This window comes from Malurus melanocephalus, unplaced genomic scaffold (genome assembly GCF_030028575.1).
Source record: "Malurus melanocephalus ecotype Western Australia unplaced genomic scaffold, MMel_1.1 scaffold_60, whole genome shotgun sequence".
NCBI lineage: Eukaryota > Metazoa > Chordata > Aves > Passeriformes > Maluridae > Malurus > Malurus melanocephalus.
Window position 1 is genome coordinate 691,114 of NW_026623292.1, and position 20,600 is coordinate 711,713.

The 20,600-nt window shown below is 35.3% G+C and overlaps 1 protein-coding gene across 12 annotated transcripts in view; it reads left to right on the forward strand.

Annotated features, from left to right (window-relative positions):
* NRCAM (neuronal cell adhesion molecule) overlaps positions 1 to 20,600 on the forward strand; it is a 146,113-nt gene that overhangs the window by 122,002 nt on the left and 3,511 nt on the right. For 2 of the 12 annotated variants that reach the window (XM_057366123.1, XM_057366124.1), the window contains 4 exons: positions 3,538 to 3,663; positions 4,703 to 4,855; positions 8,252 to 8,383; positions 11,079 to 11,157. In XM_057366123.1, the coding sequence (XP_057222106.1) occupies positions 3,538 to 3,663; positions 4,703 to 4,855; positions 8,252 to 8,383; positions 11,079 to 11,157 (490 nt within the window). The other 10 variants (XM_057366121.1, XM_057366122.1, XM_057366128.1 and 7 more) reach the window with 8 other exon arrangements.

Consider the following 20,600-nt stretch of genomic DNA (forward strand, 5'->3'; position numbering starts at 1 on the left):
CCATTTCTCTCTACCAGAAATGGAATTCACTCCTACTGTTACACTAAAGCTTGAATTTCATACTGTGAATGTTAAAAGGGCAAAGAAAAATAAATCCCTTTTCTGTATCTGTCAGGCTCTGCCAGAATCTATTACCTCTTTCCTTCATTTTTTTTCTTGTTCAGCTGTGGGTTTTTTTCTTTAAATTGAGTTTTCTCTTCATTATACATTTTAACTAATTGGCCATGATATATTGTTTTGCATGGGATTTTTTCCACTTGACAYTAGTCTTCAAATTTGTGCTTATCACTCACCCAGCATTTTTTTCCTGAATATCAGATGAATTCCATGAAAATTCCTGAACTTTAGTCACTTTGGGTATTATTTATTGTTCTTCTGGACTAAATCTTGAGAAAGAGTACCTGTTTCGTTGTTAAAATACCTTCCGATCYCATGTCCTATCTTATTAAATTCTGTTGATTCTGCAGCCCAGGTATAACTTATTTGTACGAATTGCGTTCCTGAAAGGCTGAAAAATTAAATAAAATTCCACCAAAAAACTCCAGTAAAAAAGCACTGGACTTAACTTGAAAAGAAAAGAACATTTTACTTTGAGCCTAGGCCTCTTTCTCAATAGTTGGCAAATGCTTTTACATGATACTACAGGAATGAAACCATACTCAGAAGTGCCAGCTAAATTTTGCATTGTATTGAGGCAGGAATAAAAAAGCTTAATTTGCCAGAGGTAACCCAAAGAGTGGGTCTGTATAAAACTTGAAATTTATAACAGTCCATTCCAATGGTTTCCCAACTGGTGCTTGCACAGGCTGGGAGCTTTCCAGCTGACAAATACACATTTTCCACTTGTGAACAGTACTGGGAAACCTACTGAAGAACTGAGAGGTGATTGAGAAGACAAGAGTCTGGGTAGATTGAAGAGAAGCTTTAAATGTAAACAATTCACCTCCAGTCTTTCATTACCAGGATCCATCAGCTGTCTTTTACCTTCTTCTGTGTGTAATCATGTTGCAAATATGGCGCATTTAACAGGCTTAAGTAAAACTTTGCAGGCCTGATGGCAAATGGGATCAAGCAGTAGTGCAAAAGAGGAGAACTGCAAAAATAGTAATTTTGTAAAGAAATGTGCGACTGAACAAATTTCCTGGTGCATTGTATTCAGTGGTAAAAAAACCCAGAATTTAAATCTGACCAAATACTACATGTGGGTAAATCTGTACAAACAGCTATTGGCAAAAATCACCTATGAGTACTTCTGATAAATATAAGCAAAAATCAGTCACTTGAGAGGATTTAGAAACTAAGGAAGGAAATTAAGGTGGCTTTCAGAATCAACTTGTTTGTTACATGCAATCATATGAACAGAAAGACTTCTACCAGATAGTTTAACCTAGCAGGCAACTCTTTAATGAGAGCAGCAACTGGAAATTGGAGATGAAAAAATACCCACAAGAGAAGATTCAGTGATTATTGAATTTACTTAGTGTTGCAGAAACTCTTTATCATCTGTAGACTTTCACAGAAGATGAGAGAGTTTCCTTCATCCCCAAGTGCTCAGGCATGAGCAGGGAGAAGTTAGGGGTAATGCTGTGGCATCTGTTTTTAGGAGTACAAAACAGATTATTGCTAACAGTTTTTCTGTCTTTAACATTGTGCTGCTAATTAGACATCATCTGAGGAATAAAAAATCCAGGAAAATATGGCTTTGAGAARTACAATTTAATGAAACAAAACGCAGTCATATTTCAAGTAAAAACTGCTTGTTTTCTTGGCACAGCAAAAATGCTGAGATGGTGATTGAAGAAAACACCTGTTCCTATGTGCAAATCAGGAAGGAAGTTTATACATCCTGTCTGCAATCTCAGACTCCCKCACCCTCCTAAATTTAGACTGCTATTCTTTTCTCTTGCTGTCTCCAAGTGGCACAGAGGAACAGAATCTAATCCCCTTGCATTACCACAGTGTATATGGTTACATGGTAGATTTCCCATAGACTGTTCTGGATTTGGCATTTCTTAGGGTGTGGTTGTTTGTTTTTTTTTTTTTTTTAAATCTAGTGTTTTCTATGGTATTTTGTTCAGGTGGTTTCAACCAAGAAATAAACCTATTCTTTATTACTTAAATAATATATTCCTTATTATTTTGGTTGAAAGAAATGACATATAAGCACAGTTTAGCTACAAAGGCATTGGACGGGGGAGTAATATAGATTGAATTGTTGAATGAGTACTACTGGAATAGAGTCAAGAAGAAAAAATTGCTGCAAATATGGGATAAAATTTTATTTTGTAAAATATTGTAATAAGCAGAATATATACTCAGGACAACTGATAGAATTTGCATAATTTAGGTATTAAAAAAAATACTCAGAGACCATAGTGCTAGACATGGTGCTCATAAGTGTATGTATATTTCTCTTTGTATATAACTTGGAACTTTTTCCAGTTGGCCATATGGACAAAGCCAGCCTGTTAGAAGAAGAAAATAATTTAAGTGGATMGATAAATTCTGTGCAGCCCCTCTTGCCTTGATAACAGGCTTTAACTTATTTTATTTTCTTGTGTAGATGAAGCCACTGGAATTCTGTCATATGTCTTTACTGAGACTAGGTTTTTACCTCTGATGTTTCATGGTCCTGTGGGAAGCATTTTTAATGTTTCTAATAGAAAATATCTRTTTAGCAGGATAGAAAAGTCAGTGGCCAAGTGAGGCGTTTTCAGTTAAAACTAATTTAATGCCTTTGTGGAGCATCTTCTTTGTATCTGCACTATTACAAATACATGTGTTTTCAAATACATGTGTATCAGTTAGCTGTTTCATATTTAAACCAGTAAAACTGATTGATTCCTGCATGATCCTAGAATGTGCATGTGTTATTTATTTAACAGGTAAGGTTTTRCTGTATTATTTAATCTCTACTTTCTGATGCAAAGTGTTTTACTCTTTATTTTTTCTTTCCTACTATCTCTGATGGTGAAGGATATTCAGAAATCCTTTTTGCAACCTCCCCAGTCATGCACACTGTCCGTCCAACATTCTATAAGGGTATTGTCTTCCTTTTTTATCATTATCAATGCAATAGAGCCCAAATCCTATAAGAGCTTGCAGTTGGGGCATTTGCAGTCCATTCAGTGCCACATGCCATAAAGGGAAGAGTGTGCCACCTTCATGCTTCCTTTTGTCCTGCCATTTCCCATTGCCCTGACAATGTTCTCACTTTCCAGCTGTCTGCATCTTACTTCCAGATGAATAGAAATAATGTTTTTCAGAATTTTGGCAGTTAGGTACTTTTTAAGTATTTGGCAGTTTTTGTGGTACAGAGCATGCTCAGTAGAGTACMTAGATTTTATACTGCCTGGGATTCAATTTCAAAATACAGTACTTTAGTCACTAATTTCCAGTAATGGAACCAATGACAAATGTGCTACACTTTGCCTCTATATGGTCKAAATTAACATAGTAACTTCTTTTAATTTTTTTTTTTTTAATGTATGAAGTCACAACTGCATATTCTGCTTTGTTTTTCTATTGTGCATTTAGTTCAACCACTTTATCCAAGGATCAGAAATGTAACCACAGCTGCTGCTGAGACCTATGCCAATATCAGTTGGGAGTATGAGGGACCAGATCATGCGAACTTTTATGTTGAATATGGTGTAGCAGGCAGTAAGAAGTCATTTCATTAAATTCTGCTAAAGTGTCCAGATGTATTTTTGAAGATTTTTATACTAAATGAGGTCTTAAATTGACCTAGTGTTAATAATAGCTCGTAAATGTCTCAAATTATTTTTTAATTTGATCGAGAAGATAAAATATTAATCATTTTAATACAAGTCAATGTTTAGCAGGTATATGATGCATAGATAGAATATGAACCTTTGTTCCTTTGTATTATTTTATAAATTCTTTTGAACATGAACATCCAAMAATGTAGTTTAACTGAAGTTGTACACCTTGAAGTGATTGAATGTGTAAAAACATGATTACTTGCATTAAAGTAGGATATGAGTTTTCCTAAATTGCGCCCAATTCAGAAAAAAAAAATTAAATWATGTATTCTTTGTTAAATTAAACCTTAAAATAAGATAGAAATCAATTTMTATACTCTTATTGCCTAAAACAAGGTTTAAATCTTTGATAATACCCATAATAATGGACAGGAAGTTAGCTAATAAAAGCAAGATACTTCTTTTAAAATGTCCCATCCTTCTAAAGKTATCAATAAAGTTCCAATCTGAAAATTGGACTAGAAATGCATTTTTCTGGATATTGGTCAAAGAAATAGCTGAGACTGTCCTAGAAAAAAGATATGAGAGAGATTCATATTTTGAAGTAGAAGCTCTTGACCAAAGTAAACATTGACTGAAACTGCAAGCGTCATTTTATTAAATGAYTAAAATCTATTTTAATGTGCTCTGTAATTAAGTTCAATAAGCATTTAAAAATAAATTAAATTTGTATTTCTTTAGTACAATGGAACAAATGTTTAAAATAGTTTCATAATTACTCTACAACGTCTTCTTCAATATATTGCATGCAATTTATTAGTCATAATTTTATATAATTTTAATGTTTTGAGAGAAGTTATTTTTATCAGATGATCCATAGTTTAGTAAAATAACTGACAGTATTATTCTGTTTAGAAATTTTCAGTAATACAGAAAAAATTAAAATTCCAATATGTTGTTTTCCTAAAATTTTGTAGGCAAAGAAGATTGGAAAAAAGAAATTGTAAATGGTTCTCGAAGCTTCTTTGTCTTAAAGGGTTTAACACCAGGAACAGCATATAAAGTCCGGGTTGGTGCTGAGGGCCTGTCTGGTTTTAGGAGTTCAGAGGATGTGTTTGAGACAGGTCCAGGTGAGGCACGCTGTACCAATTCTGTATCGTAGTCAGAATCGTGGTAGACCAAGTGCTGAAATACTGAACTGCTTCTAGCCCAGAAATGTTGCAGCTAGAATCTTTGCATGTTCCTTTTATAGAGCAATGTTAAAATATTWTATTAACTCCTAAATAATGCCAGTACATTTGTATGTAGATTGTGAATGTTTCCATCCTTTCAAATCACTCTACTTGACTGATGTTTGTACTAGGGGCAAGATATGCCCTACTCATGCTCCATCTGTGTGCTGTGCACTGAAGATGACCTATTTCTTATATTTCCAATTAATATAATTAGACGGCTGTATTTAAATAACATTTCTTTTTATAGAGCTAAAATATTTGCATAATCAGAAAGTGCAGATTCAATTTGATGTCTCATGTAATCTATTTATACCAATGTTAAGAGATTCCTGCTTATAAATCTTTCCTGCCATATAYTGGTTTTATATGGATTTTGATGTCACACATATATCCTGGGAATCTGTAAGGCTGTTTAAGTTCCTTATGTTGATAGTGAGTCTTATTTTTTTGTGAGCAAATCAGCAATGCCTGCCAATTTCACTCAGAGAAATGGTTGTATTGGAAGTTTTTCTGATGTCATGCTGAATATATTGTTGCCATCACATGCCACGCCATCAGCGTGTTCTTGGTCAGCTGTTACTATTTTTATTTTAGCCACTTCTGCTCATTCCAAGCATTTTGCTCAGTGCATAGTTATATACCAAGTAACCCCACCAAGWCCAGAAAGTTATTTTGTAAGAAAATAATTTAAACATGAAAATACTCTTGAACATTAGGTAAAAATTATCAGGCAACAAAGCAGATAATGGGTATGCCAGTTTGAAAGTGAGCACCTTCTAAAATCATCTCTTTTTTTGCTTTGTTTTGTTCCATTTCTGTTCACAGTTTATCATGTTGCAGGAGAGCTTTGAAAACATGATGCTGAATAACAGTGCCAGGCAAATGTGAATGGGTAAACACAGAGCCAGAAACAGCTACTGGTACAAACCTCTAAAGTTTTATGCAAATGCACATCCAAAGCCTAAAGGAGCAGTAAATAAGGATCAAGACCATAATATAATTCAAAATGAGCTGAATGGAAACCATCCCAAAACCACCTACCTGCATAAAATATACTGAGCCAGTAGATAAGAATCCCTGTACTACCCCAGTTATGTTGACTCATGCCCTTGGGTAGCTAGGGAGGAAGGGACTTTAAAGACACTCCTTTCTACTTCTTGATAATGGAGAGTTTCAATGTCCAGTATGAAATTATAAACATAGCCTATTTCTTACAGAAAAATCTTGTGTCATACTATCTTCAGCCCAGGTCAAAGCTTTTAAACATTACAAAAAGATGGAGTGGACAAAGAGGAAAACACAAAGAGGAATATGTCCTTAATTAGGAATGAAATTGTGATGTTTCATATATGAGGCTTTTGCCTCATATGAAACATTTTTTTTTTTGACAAGCATTCCTATATAGAGTATCTTCACAGTGTGTGGGTTTATCCTTTTGGGCATTGCTAGTAGTGTTATGCATTGGCTCATGCATTAGTGGTTCACCAAGACATGAGGTTTTCTGCCTGAAGCAAATAATTTGCATAGCATAGGCAGAAATGTGCCATTTTTTTAAAGATGCACAGATACCTAGAAACCCTTTCCTACAGGAAATGCAGTAGTTTAATACAGAAAGCTGCATAAGTAAGTTTTCATCTTTACTCTTTCCCATCTATCTTGCATATTTCTATGCATCAGTTTGGCTTGATGCTATTTCTTACTACATTTGAGTGTGAATTGTGCTTTTGCATTTTGTCACGGTACATATTATATAACATTTAATGCCTTATGTGAATGCAGATGTGCAAAACACAAAATGTTTTAACCTTAATGTCAAAACAAAGTTTTCTTTTATTTTGATTTGTAGTTCAGAGGAAGATTGCCTTTGTGATTTTTTCTTAATTGCCACTTTTTAATATTTCTATATCTATTTCTATATAGAATATGTGGCATAAGAAGTATAAATGTATAAGTATATAAATTACATATTTATAACATGTAGAGAATTTTATGCGAAGTAGTTTAAATTATTGTGCATATAAGAGTCAGTTTCTAAAATATCAGAAAACATAAACAAGGTCTGAGAAATCTCCACAGTAACCAGACACATTAACTCATTGAATTATTTAAATCAAAATCAAKTAATAACTGTGCCCAATAAGACCAAAAAGAGGCATTTAAAGAAAGAGTTAATTTTAGCCTAGCACTTCTAAAGTTGGATACACATCTTCTGTATGGAATGGACTGGAGATACTGTATCCAGATATCAGAAGTACTTTGCATTTTCATAGAATCTCTCAGGAATGTGGGAGCATTGACAGCTGCTTTTTCAAGTTACCTGTCTCAGACTCCTTCTTAACTAGAAAATAACATTGAGACATGGGCTTGAATCCTGTCTATTGGGCAGCTCTTCATGGACTTTCATACTCTTGAGGTTTGGGCCTGGAGAAGAAGCTGAAAATGAGAAAGATAGCTTTGGATGGATGATCATCTTCCTCCACATTTTCTTCTGTCTGGAGCATGCAACCCTAACGCCTCTCACCCTTCCCACTGTCTCCCAACAGCAAATCCTAAGCCTAGTTGCCTGTAGTGCGTTTCCAAACAGTGGAGTAGAAAATGAGCTTCACCAGTATAATGCACTCTCTTCCAGCTAGTCAGCATTTGGAGAGAAACAGTGCCAAGGAAAGGCTTYGTGATTGCACCGTGCAAAGCCCTAACTAAGGCTAAATCATGGCAATCATGATAAATTGTAGGATGAGCTATGGGTTGGAGGAGAGAAAGAAAACATGATGCTTAATATTGTTTTAAAGGATGCCTCATTGAATTTAGTTGAAATTTTATGTTAGGGCCCTTCAATGACCTATCTATTTCCCCATTTCAGACTGATGGTAATGCATTAGCTAATGAGTATTGGCTTTTTATTCATTTTGAGAATGCAATTGACACGTTTGTGTGAATTATAATTTACAATTTCATTTCAGTAGTTTAATTAATGCAAAGTGGTTGAGAATAGTTCTGAGGTTTGTGGAAAGCAATGTAGTATGTGTGTAGATTTTGCAAAGTAATTGCTAAGCTCAAAGGTTAACCGACTTCTTATGTACTGAAAATTAAGTTCTATGCATATGTACTTGAAAACCTTTTGAATAATGAAAATGTTCACAAAATACAGTATGACTGTTTTTCTTAATACTATCTTTTTTTTTTTTTACAGTGAATGCTATTCTTTAATGAACAGTGTATTGGCTAYTATTTATTTGAATTAGTGTAGTATTTAAATGCAATAAAACATAATTTTTCTCCCTTTATCTCTAGCAATGGCAAGCCGGCAGGTAGACATCGCTACTCAAGGATGGTTCATTGGCCTCATGTGTGCTGTTGCTCTTCTGATCTTGATTTTACTGATTGTTTGCTTCATAAGGAGGAATAAGGGTGGCAAGTATCCAGGTATGCTATTTAACAAGGATAGTAAAATTTGTCTATTCGTAGCCCATTAAGACAGATGTCAGCTTTACTGGAAAATCACATTTTCTGCTGGTTGACATTTACACTGTGTACATGGCAAATCAATTTTATCCTTTGGTCTAGGAGTGGCCAAGTATGTGTTACAWTTTTTCATTAAAAATTGGAACTACACAAAGTAGTTTTTCTATCAAAACTTGCATTCCTGCTGATGTACATATTACAAAAGGCATGTGTGTGTATGTAAGTATATATGTGGGCATATATATATCATATATATCTTTCCTTGGTCTTCTATTTCTTTTTCTGTAATAGCTCCGTAGACCAAAGCTCTCTTAAAAAAGACAGTGAGAACCAGTACTGCAAATACGGTCTCAGACCAGCTACTGAGGTGTGAGTGGCTATGAACAAACTTCAAGTGAGCATCAAAGGATAATCTGATTTTTTATTCTCATATTCTGAGACTATTGCTAAGWCTCATGTAAAATTTTCATTTCATAAAAAAAACTATTTTCTCTATTACAGACTCCAAGGTTTTGGAAATTACAAAATATCCAGACTCTAGAATGCTTATTTAAATTCAACTCAAACTTCTTGAAGTTCATACTTTTAGCTTGGGCATGGAAAAGATGGATGCACTTAGAAAAAAAAGATGCATAGAAGAAAAATCTATACTTAGTTTTTTTGATCAGTACATTTCTGAAAACTATTGTCAGAAAGCACTAAGAACTTTACCTCTTCATAAGGGAAATCTGCTGGAATAGCAGAGCGGATTATTTTAATGAGAAAATCACTTTATTAAGTATAGGAATCCTACTCTGCCCAATCTAAGTGTTAGATTGTTTTATAGAGACAGCGAAGATTTGTGGTGACAGCAAAAATTAGGTAAGAGAAATTTCTGTTCCAGCTGCTTATGTCCTTGAAGAAAACACAGATAATTAAGGACCACAGTGTTACACAGAGTTATATTGTCAGGCTGAAGACATCATCTTAGGGGTTTGTTTCTAATATTTGGATGTTTTAAAGAGAAAATGAGATAACAGAGGATATAGAAAAAGTGGCTCAGGAGACTGAAACAAGTGAAGTGATGAAACTGAAAAAGAGTAAAGAGGACTGGGAATGAACCACCATCTAGAAGAGGGTAAAACAGAGTTTTTGAGTAAAAGTGTAGAGGGAAGATGGATGCTAAGGTTGTCATTACTTTGTGCATCCCTCCTCCCTGATATTCTGTCCTTTTCTCTGCTCCTGCTGAATTATTAGTATATGTTATGTTTATTAGTTAGTATATGTTTTTTTATGCACATATACATATGCAAATACCCACACACATATAAAGGTAGACCTGGGCTGTTTATTAGATTTCCAGAATCAGTTTGTACTGGAGTTATGGCAGGGACTTTGTATTTCTTGTGTCATTGCAAATGTACTGTTCCATAGGTAGTGACAAATTGAAAGCACGAAGTTATTTACAAAAGCTATGAAAATTTAAGTTATGAACTCTTTTCCATCATAATTTTTGCATATCATTTGAGGTTRCCTGTGGTTTGTAGAAAGTAATCAATTACTTCATTATGAAATTATAGCAGCCTGATATATCTCAAGGTGTTGCAGGTTACTGCAATTATGGGCTTAGTAAATACTGTCAGGAATGATTTATATCCTCTTAAATAACAGCATATAAATTAATGATGTACAAATTAACTGTGGAAAGTACAAGAGTAAAAGACAAGAGATTGTGTATTGGATTATATAAGTGTATCTGCTAAACAAAGGAAAAATTTGAATAGATGCCAGAAAAACAGAAATGAAAAGGCAAAGGGAAGAACCACAAAGATAATTCTTAAAGTCACTGTATTATTTAACCCTGTGAACAATCTTAAATTACAGGAATATATGTCATCTGTAAAATATCGGACCCCTCAAGTGCTAGCTGGTTTTTGTGTCAATGTGCTACATTTATTATTTTATAGGGATAAGTTGTATTCCCACCAGTGAATAAGGATTAAAACTGAAACCATAATGTACATGAGATACAAATGTGCTAAATTAAGGTTCCAGTGTATGTGACTTTGCATTGGGTTTGATCATGTTGCAGAAAAGAAAAAATTAACAAACCATACCTACTTTTTTCCAATATTAATAATTCTCACAATACTATCTAAAATCTCTAGAGTCTCTTTACATGAAAGAAAATGTACAATTTGTGAACAAAAGTACATCTGATTCAGTTTTATCAATCAGTATGAGAAGAATATGAAGAAGAAATAGAGAGCATGGTTAAGTAGAACTAAATTATTTAAATTTGATTAAACAATAGCTCTATTAATGATATAAATAACTAAGTTATTCAGTAGGTCTATTAATAATATAAATAACCAAGYTATTTTAGTAGGATTTTTAACAAATTTTTCTCTTTAGTGCTAGAAATAAAAGAAAGGAAAGTGTTCTACTAATACAAAATGACATGCAGTCTTTCATACTTGAATGAAAATAAAATTCTATAACTAATTAACAGATCCTTCTTTCAAAAGAAAAAATGTGATAGCCTAAGGTCCCATTTTTAAAAATTGCTTATATTCAAACCACGTTCCTCCCAAATGTGATCAGTTTGAGAAATAAAGGTGTTAGACTTTCTCATCTTGCAGTTTCATGATAAAAATTGCTATTTCAAATATTTTAGTGAAGGAAAAGGAGGATGCACATGCTGATCCTGAAATACAACCTATGAAGGAAGACGATGGAACATTTGGTGAATACAGGTGAGCAGCTGATGTGGTTTRTCATGTTCCCTGTTCATGTCACACATGTGCTGTATGTAGTATCACACTTACTAATTCAAAACTAACTATTTTTTTTTCTGTGTCAAAGATTCTGTATCCAATGTTATATAGAACTAAAAATAGCATTCCAACCGCACCATTAGAAAAAAAAAAATATCCAAGCTTAGTATAAGCCATTTGCTATTGCAGGGTGAAATCCAGATTCAAACGTGATTGCATGTGTTTGAAAGCCAAAGTATGGAATCTTTATTTGCAAAGCYATCTTTCAGATAGTTCAAATGCCAGATACAGTGTCCTTTCATTTAGGGCACTATATTGAGCATTATGGTTTTTGAAAATAAATTTMTAACTGAAGCCTAATAAAGACAATCCGGTGTTGACAGGAAAAAAATGCATTGAAAACGGCTTCCAATACTAACATCTAATCCAGTAACAAAAAAAGTGACGTTATACACAGAGGTGAAGGAATCTCCTACAAGAAAGCAAATCTCCCTTTCATGTATTTCAGTACAAGATATATAGCAAGCAGCTTCAAAGCATGAAAACAGCTCTTATTCCTGACTGTCTTTCTTTGTAGTAAATGCAGTTTAGCCAAATCTCTTGGCATTACCAAAAGCATGCCTTGGCAAGTCTATTCATACCACAACTATGAATATAGCTTATTAAATAAGCAGTTTATTTGGTTTTGATTAGTACAAAAAATAATGGTATTTTCTAAATAGGTCAATACCATTGTATTTTACATGAGTGTTAGAACAGATTTTATAGTGCATTCCTGTTTCAAAAGCATTGTAGAAGTCCTTTATTATTTTGAAGRTTTGACATTTACAAATGTACATGGAAAAAGCAGGTTTTTTCAAGAAGGATCTGCTTTGTTGCCATAGTTTCTTCATAGAAGGGAATTGTCTTGATCTGACAGTGTACAGTTATGAATGCTAAAGAGCAGTTTCTGTTTATTCTTCCTTGATTAAAAAACAATATGCTCTGTTCTGAGGTTAATGAGTTCAAAATAGTATTTTATTACAGCTCTAAGCACATATGAATTAACTAAATTCATAAATAAAAAGGGAAGTGTGATGCAACCTTTGGAAACAGACTTTTAAAAGTACTGTATAAATTTTCCTGGGAAGTCAGATTTTATTGCTCCACTGGTTTTTGATACTTGGAACTTTCAGCAGCAGAAACTGTCCTTTGTGCAGAATTGTGCAAATGATATGACCTCAATACATGTATTCTCAGACCAGGAATAAGTATTTAAGTCTGCTTTCATGTGTGACCTGTAGCAAGATTTGAATTTATGTCTCCATATTTAAGTGGCTTGAGTTAATCTAAAGAGTGATCTAGAGTTTTATGTCTGGTGAATAAGGGTARATACATGCCAAGCTTTCAGACTTGTTCACATGAAAGAGTTCGTACTATGTACCCTGAAAAAACTCCTTTCTAAAATGTATTTCTGTGTAATTAGTATATATTGGGCTTTCCTCTTTTTTCCTTAGAGACAGGGCAGCAGCAGCAACCAGTCAGATTACAGAAGATACCTTGCCTCCCTCTCTGCAGCCCAGCATCACTGCAGTCACTCAGTTCCCAGTTTGTCTGCCTCACATGATGTGGTGCTTCTTTGAGGAAAAAGGGTATAGGGTTTCCCTTGAAAAAAAATGTAATTTTTGAAAGATCTAGGAATTCGAGTATTTTGAACTTTTTTCATCACTTCAGGTCCATGTCTACTTGGACAGGAAAGAAACTGGACAAGGAAAAGAAAAGAAAAGGTAGCTGTGCCAATTCTCCTGAAGCAGACCCTGTCTTTACCAAATCAAAATCTGTGAGATCTGACAGATCCAACTTCTTCAGAAGGTCAGGGGATCCATACTCCAGCACCAGATCAGAAGCCTCCTACACCAGGAGGAGGGCTAGGCAGTCTTCAGAGCTTACAAGGGTTAGTTCTGTCTCTGCTTCCCTCTGCCAAGAGGAAAAGAGATCAGACGAATGGAAGTACAGGCATGGCTCTAGACATCATGCTTCTGAGCAACAGATAATGGGGTCGGAGGAGGGCTCAGATTCTCAGGCAGGACAGCCATCCCCTTTCCAGCAACCCCTCAGCTGCAACTCAGTTGGTGGCTCACTGGCAAGGCAGCATCATTCTCTCCAGCACTGGTGCAGCCAGACCCCAGACTGCAGCTCAGATTCAGAAGACACTCAGAGCTTCTGCCACAGGAAGGTAAGACCTTCTACTGCCACTAACTTCTCTGAATCTGAAAAGAGTTCACTAATGAAATCCGTAATCTTGCCTGAGCTGGCTAATGTCCTAAAGGATGCTTTGACAGCAGCCAGACAAAGCATAATGTCTGTGGCACAGGCTAGGTCCCATTCAGTGAAGCACCCCAGGGTACCAATTGCAGAAGTTACAGTGCTTCCTTTAGAAGCATCCGGGAGCAGTTCCCAGACTTTTGAGTCTGATCATATGGACAGCTTAAAAGATCAAACAGCTTCTGGGGAGGAGAAACCTGAGGCTGACAAGGCCTTGGAGGTTGAATCAACCCTTGAAGATGGGGAGTCAGCATCTGAGTTCCCTACAGAAGATCAAGAAGGACCAGATCCTTTGCGTAAATTTGACATGAAGAATCAGAATTACCTGTTCAAACACATAAAGAGGGTGCTAATGCTAAAGTCTTCAGAATCTGAATGTGCTTCAGAAGAACTGCTTATCCCCTCTGAAGAAGGCAAGGTAGATAATGCACTTCCTATCCATTCAGCTGTGGAAGATCTTGTCTGCAGGATTTGGGGTAATCCTGAGGCCAAGCATGAAGCCCCCGCAGTCCTTCGTAAGCTCTATCCTTTTCCAGTGGATAAAGCTGCTTTGTGGGGGASCTTGCCTGAGGTAGACAGAGCATTGTTTGCTGGTGATTCTGCACTGTCAGTGCCTGATAATACGGATGCTCTCCCTAAAGATCCTACTGACAGAAAGGTTGAGGAGGCAATTAAAAGATCTTTCAAGCTAGTTGCAGCCCAGCTTGGAATATCTATCTACTGCAGTTATGCTTCTAAAGCATTACTAATATGGTTGGAGGAAGAACGAGCCAGATTCAAAAAGAAATGGGTCCCATCTGGTGCCATGCAGAGGAAAGGCAGGCTGTGTAAAATTGCAGCTAATTTTATCCATGATGCAGCTGAGGATTCTCTCAAACTCACTGTTAAAAATGTGGCATGCCTCACTGTAGCCTGGAGAGCTCTGTGGTTGCGTCCGTGGAGCTCATTGCTAGATCTGAAATGTAAACTGCTGTCTTTACCATACACAGGGGGCAAGCTATTCGGGGAATCCTTGGTCCAGATCATGAAGGATTTCTCAGAACACAAACACTCCTTACACCAGACGAAAAAAAAGAGCTATGTTGGAAGCTCTTCCTGTTCTCCTCGCAAATGTCTGAGCTCCTTGCGTTCTCCTCCGAAGTTCAAAGGAGGGAAGGGAACGTATAAGGTCTCACAATCATTTCATGCCAAGTACGAAAAGACATCTCACTTTCAGAGAGATACCAGACCATCAAGAGGAACTTTCTGAGAACACAGATTTGTTTCCTAGTTTTTCAGGAACTGAGAAGAGTGAAAGACTTGGAAATGCTTCAATATTTCTGGACAAATAAACCCAGTGCTTAGAAAATTAGCTGTTTCAAAATAAGATTTAAATTATCAAGTTACTTAAATCTTAATGACTAATTAAGATATTCTAGAGAAACCATAGCTCTTAATTTTAGGGGAGGATTTTCTCACATTTCTTTTCTAGGCTTCCCAGTGGTCTTGGGATTAATTTGAAGTTTTGCACTCCTCAACTTCAGCTAGGAATACATCCTGCAGAAAAGTTGGCTGGTCTGTGGGACCAGGCAACATCAGATTTTTCTGTCATATTGATCAGTGAAGGAAATAATGCTTTAGGAAATGCAGGTGTTTCAGGAACGATGGAATGATTGTGTCCACTATGTTCCTGTGACTGGATGGATTCCTTCACTTTCACATAACAAGGGAAAACAGTGCCTCTGTCGCAATCTGTACTGCATTCTTGGTGGTTTTCTGAGATGCAGAAGACTGAGATAGTAGATTGTGGAAAGTCATTATCTACACCAAGAACCTGCAAGGAACAGAATAAGTATCACAAATGTATGTTCAGGTCAGAGTAGGTGTATAAATCAGTCTAAATTTTCCTCCCAGTCCCTAAACTGAGAGAAATTAAGAAGTTATGACAGCTGCAGACTCTTGAGTTTATGAGAAGGAAGACTGGAAGGAAGCAAATACAAGGGAAAGATGAAAGTCCAGCAGTCTGGAGAATGTTAGGAAGATAAAACAGGACAAAGCAACTACAAGCAATAGGTTTGATAGTGTGGWAACACAGGATATTATCATTTTGTTGAATTATTTTACCTCTTTTCAAYATTTTGATCAGTATTTTTTGTAGAAATTCTTCGATATGCTGTGAGAGACTTTGTGGTGGAGAGTTCTGGGATTGCTAGATAATACTCTTCCTTCTTATTCTGGGTTGATTAACAATGAATAKAATTTGTAACTACAACATAGTTTTTTTTCTCTTGTAGTTACTTAGGTGTGTTTGCACAGGGACCTAGCCATGATTAGTGTCTCAGCACTGTAATTCTAAACTTGGTCACTTCCAACACAAGAGGTGTTATCTCAATGAACTGCCAGAAGAACTGAATAGTCCAGTTGGATTTGGCAGTGATCCTACTGTATTTTAATTTACACACATGTACTTCCTTTGACARTTATTGTTTTAATTCTTGAATACTTGTGTGATTAAAAACTTTTTCAACGCATTGCTATTTAAAGTCAGAACTTAATCATCCAGTTTTTCCAGCTTCAGCCAGGATCGAATATTGAGTATTACAAAGATGTTAAAGAAAAATTACTCAGAAGATAATATAGGTGTGCTTAAGTGTTAGCTAAATAAGAAATAATATAATGGTTTGAAGTCTGGATTGATACAAGTGCGTAAGTTTGTAGGGAAAGTATTTGACACCTGCACAGTCCTAATAACTTAGGAGTGTGAGCAGAAACCTGTTACGAATAGGGACAGAGATTCTGCTGGAGTGTGCAGGGAAGCCATAGCAGAGGGTACTTCCGTGGCTTTTCCTGATTGCTTTTACTTAAAATTTCTGGGCTAGTGACCGAGTCAAAGGAATCTACTGCCAACAGTTTTCAACTTCTGCACCCACTTTGTGTGTCTCATAGCTCAGAATGCTTTATCTACTTTGTCTTATGTTGCCTTTCATCTGACAGTTGTGTTACAAGGAAAAGTAGTACATTGCTAACCATGTATTGAGTCTTTTTGCATGTCCATGAATGTGGCAAAGTTTAGTTGGGAACTAGTTGCCTGCTGGACTGCAGAGGCATCGTAAAAGTGTCTTCCCCATTCTGACTGGTTGCTGCATGTACCCAATATCTAAGGAAGAAAAATTGAAAAGTTGAAAGAAGAAAGGAGATTTCAAGGTACAGATTTCTTTCAATAACTGATAAGCTTGTGAAATGGAATTACTTTTTTAAGCAAATAAATTTGTACTTTGCACTTATGTTATTGTTACCTTCATACTTCTTACATTTCTTCATAACTAGCTTCAAGTTTTATATGTGTTTCAATAGACTAAGAAGAAAAAGAAACATATTCATATTATAGCAATCAATAATACTTAAATAATGCTTTTAGAGTATGCTTTCATTTTAAAAATTCTTCTTACTGAAAGGGCAGAAAATATATATGGTACATATCAATATTTATCCAAATGATTGGTACATATGAGTCTCAATTGAGAAATTTTCATCCTTAAAAAGATATTAGTATGGAATTTATTTATACAGCAAAAAATAGTAAAAGTATGACTACACTTAACTTCCACAGCTGTAAATAAAGAATTCATGCCCATTCTYACCTCATGGTTGGTTCCCTTCCAATATTGTTTTCTGGCTATTAATTATATGCACTGCATAAACTGCACTTTTCAAAAACTTCTTCCATTTCCCACTATAATTTTAGTCAACCCAATTTGCACCTTATTTTTTGTATCACAGTGTTACACTAGGTAAGTATTAAAGTCAGCAAGCAAAACCACAAACAGAAACTTGAAGAAACTATAATTTTTTCCTGATTGCATTTTGGAATAGTTCTATGAACAATTGTAAGCAAGCTTGCAAATCTTGGGGTACAGTATCAAAATTTATGGCTTTAACATATTTTTACAATATAGTATTACATATTCTGCAGCCCAAAGTGTTCTATAACTCTTTGGGCACCCATATTCATAATGCAATTCAGCAGCTTTTGCAGTTTTCATCTTGACAACAAACAGATAATACATTCATTTSCCCAGAGCTCCAGAGCCCTTTCTTTGTTTTGAACCCCCAGGATGGCAAAAGTGCTGTCCAAAATACTGTGTTTGCTTTTTTCTCCTACTCCTGTTTGTTTTTTACCTCCTTCTTCCTCAATTTCTTCCTCTTCCACCCAAAACATTGTGTTCATCTTACAGAAGAGTCATAATCCAGTTTGATAAAGAATAAATGATACCATGGCATATATTTTCTTTTTTTGAACCAGGAGTGGAAAGCAAAGTRGATAATCCCACTTGTTTTTCCACTGCCAGAGTCCTGGCAGAATCTCTCTCTAGACTTCTATAGTGCAACAGGTGAAGGAATCTCTGGGTTCAGATTTCATTTTTGCGTCTGCTGTGACTGTGCTCTCACGCCAGTGCCCACCTCTGTGCAGATAACTCCTGGTTAAATTTGCAGTTTTTGGTTGGTTTTAATTATAGAGGTATTAGACTACACATCCTGACTAAAATATAGAAAAATCATACACACAATGCAACCATCTCTGTAATTATTCCTTCATTTTTGTCTTATACATAAACTTTGTTTGCAAATATATAAATAAGAAAACCATAAGAGCAATACAAATCGGAAGTTCCCATAGTCAGATTTWTCAAAATTGTAAAGGAAAATCATTATTTTTACTGTATTAAACACAAAAATATTGATATTTTTAATACAGTAATGGTGTMTTATTTATATATTTATGTTCCAGTCTAGTGAATTACAGTGGCTAGGGTCATAATTTAGAATATTTGCACAGAGATTCATGACCAATTGGAATATGATGCAATGCAATTTGAATTTATTTTAATTTCTGCGTATTATGGTGTAAGAAGTTATCTAGCTMTTCACCTAAAATTAAACAGCAAACCATATGCCAATGTTCCTTCCCTACCAGTGTTACCCAGAAAGCAGGTCTTCCCTGGGGGAAGGACTGGCTACGATTTCAAAGGGAGGGCCTGGTCTTAACTTGTACAGTCTGTTTTGATGACTCTTAATACCTTCTGATGGGGGCATTGGAGAAATGACATTGTGTATGAGTATTAAATACTGAATTCTGTCTTCAAACTTTTAAATAGAGGTCCCTTCCAAAAGGAACTCTCTTCAGTAATGTCTCTATAATCTGCTAGTGTTCACAGTGTTATAAACATTTTCACTTTGCTGCTGAATTATTGAAATTTTGTCGTACAGTCTTTTAATGTTACTGTATGTTTGCAATATCAGTGAGCACAGATCAATGACAGACATTTATCCGCGTGCCTTGTACACAGCAATAACTAAAATGTCAAGCCTCATACAGTCACATTTTGAGCTTTTKCTTTTGTGTGCTTTGAGCATGAAGATTTTCTTGCATGTAAATAAGAGTAAAATAATGTAAATAAGAGTAAATAATCCTACCACTTTTTTTTTTTCTGGTGTATATGCAAAATGATGAAATCTCTTGTATGCTTTTCCTTTAAGTATATGCACGTTAGAGTTGTCCTCCTTTTAGAATGTGATAACTTAGTGTCTTCCAAAACAAAACAAGAAAAAAAAAAGTGATGAGATGAAGAGAAACAGCTTGATGGAAAATGAGTGTAATGGTTTTCTAGCAATAGTTTCTCAACAGGGCTTTTGTTGGCTAACCATATGATCTGTGTGGCCTTATACAACCTCTACATGCGGTTTCTCTGGGTGTTCAAAGGTATTAATTAGGGAAAAAAATGCATTATTTGAAGAGCTAAGATACTTGGTTTTAGGAATTAGAGGGTTAAATTAATWTGCTGAGTATATATATTCAGCCTAGTATTCTGGAAATTGTAAAATGTAATTTGGTTTCTTAGATATTTTATACTGTTTCTTCATATTTTCCATAAGCTGTTAATTGAAATAAAAACACCAAACCACTTCCTGTTTTTGTACCCTATATGCAAATAAAGTCACATGTTCTGTTTAAGACAAGGTAAATAATTGCACCCGAAAGTACAGCTGGCAATAGTGTGTATTAATTCAAAATGCTTTGGAGCTGCTGCTGAAATCTTCATCTTGAAACTGAAGTGCAGTGTAAAGGATTCTGAAAAGAGCCCAACTACATCTATTGCATGAAATACAAGTCTACCACAGCTGCAAATTTGTTTGAGGATGCTGATGGTGCTGCAGCTTTTCTATTGACAAGGGAAAAACCACAATATGTTGCTACAGAGATCTGTCCTACCAGCCTWTCTTTCCTTTTTCTGTTGTCCTCCAAATCACCATCATCATTGTCAGAACATTGTCAGTCATGGAGCAGGGTAGGGAGATGGATCTGATAAATTGAAAATAATAAGCATGCACTCAGCTTCTCAGTTCTAGCTATTGTAAGCTAAATTGTTGCTTTACCTGTAATACAGTAAATATTGTAGCAATTTTAAGAGCAACTTATTGATAAAATACTGATCACTATCAGGATRTGGACTTTGCTTTTCTTCTTAGGCTATTTTCATTTGTTTCTTCTGCACCCTTTTAATGGAATATGTAGGTCTCTTGAAAGGTAAGGTTTAAAATTGCAAGTCTGCCCTGCATTATGTAACAAATTATTTGAAATGCAGCACTTTTATTTTCTTTATACTAGTAAAGAAAATCAGTATATTTCATTTAACCAAATTCATTCTTCATTCATGTTCAAGAAGTCAAAAGAAATTAAGATGTTTAACGGACTAACTTCACGGTACATCCTAAGCTTGTTATTTTGGAGAACAAACAAATTATTTTTTTATAACTTTACAACCCACTTCTTAATGCTTGCAGTTGCATCTAAATGGTTTCCAAGCCAGGGACCCAGGTCTTAYCATTGAAAAGTCATGCACGATGGGGAAAAAAGAAAAATAGAAATCACAACTCCCCCTCCCTCCACTGAAGACATTCTCCGTTTAAACCATTCTTAAACCATGTTTTCATGTGAACTGCATCATATTGATTTGTGTCTACAATGTGATGTGGGTTTACTAAAGGATTATAGGGCTGCACACATGCTTTCATAAACTCTGCATGCATGGCTGATTTTGTCTTAATAAATAATACATCAGTTAATTCCATATTTGTTT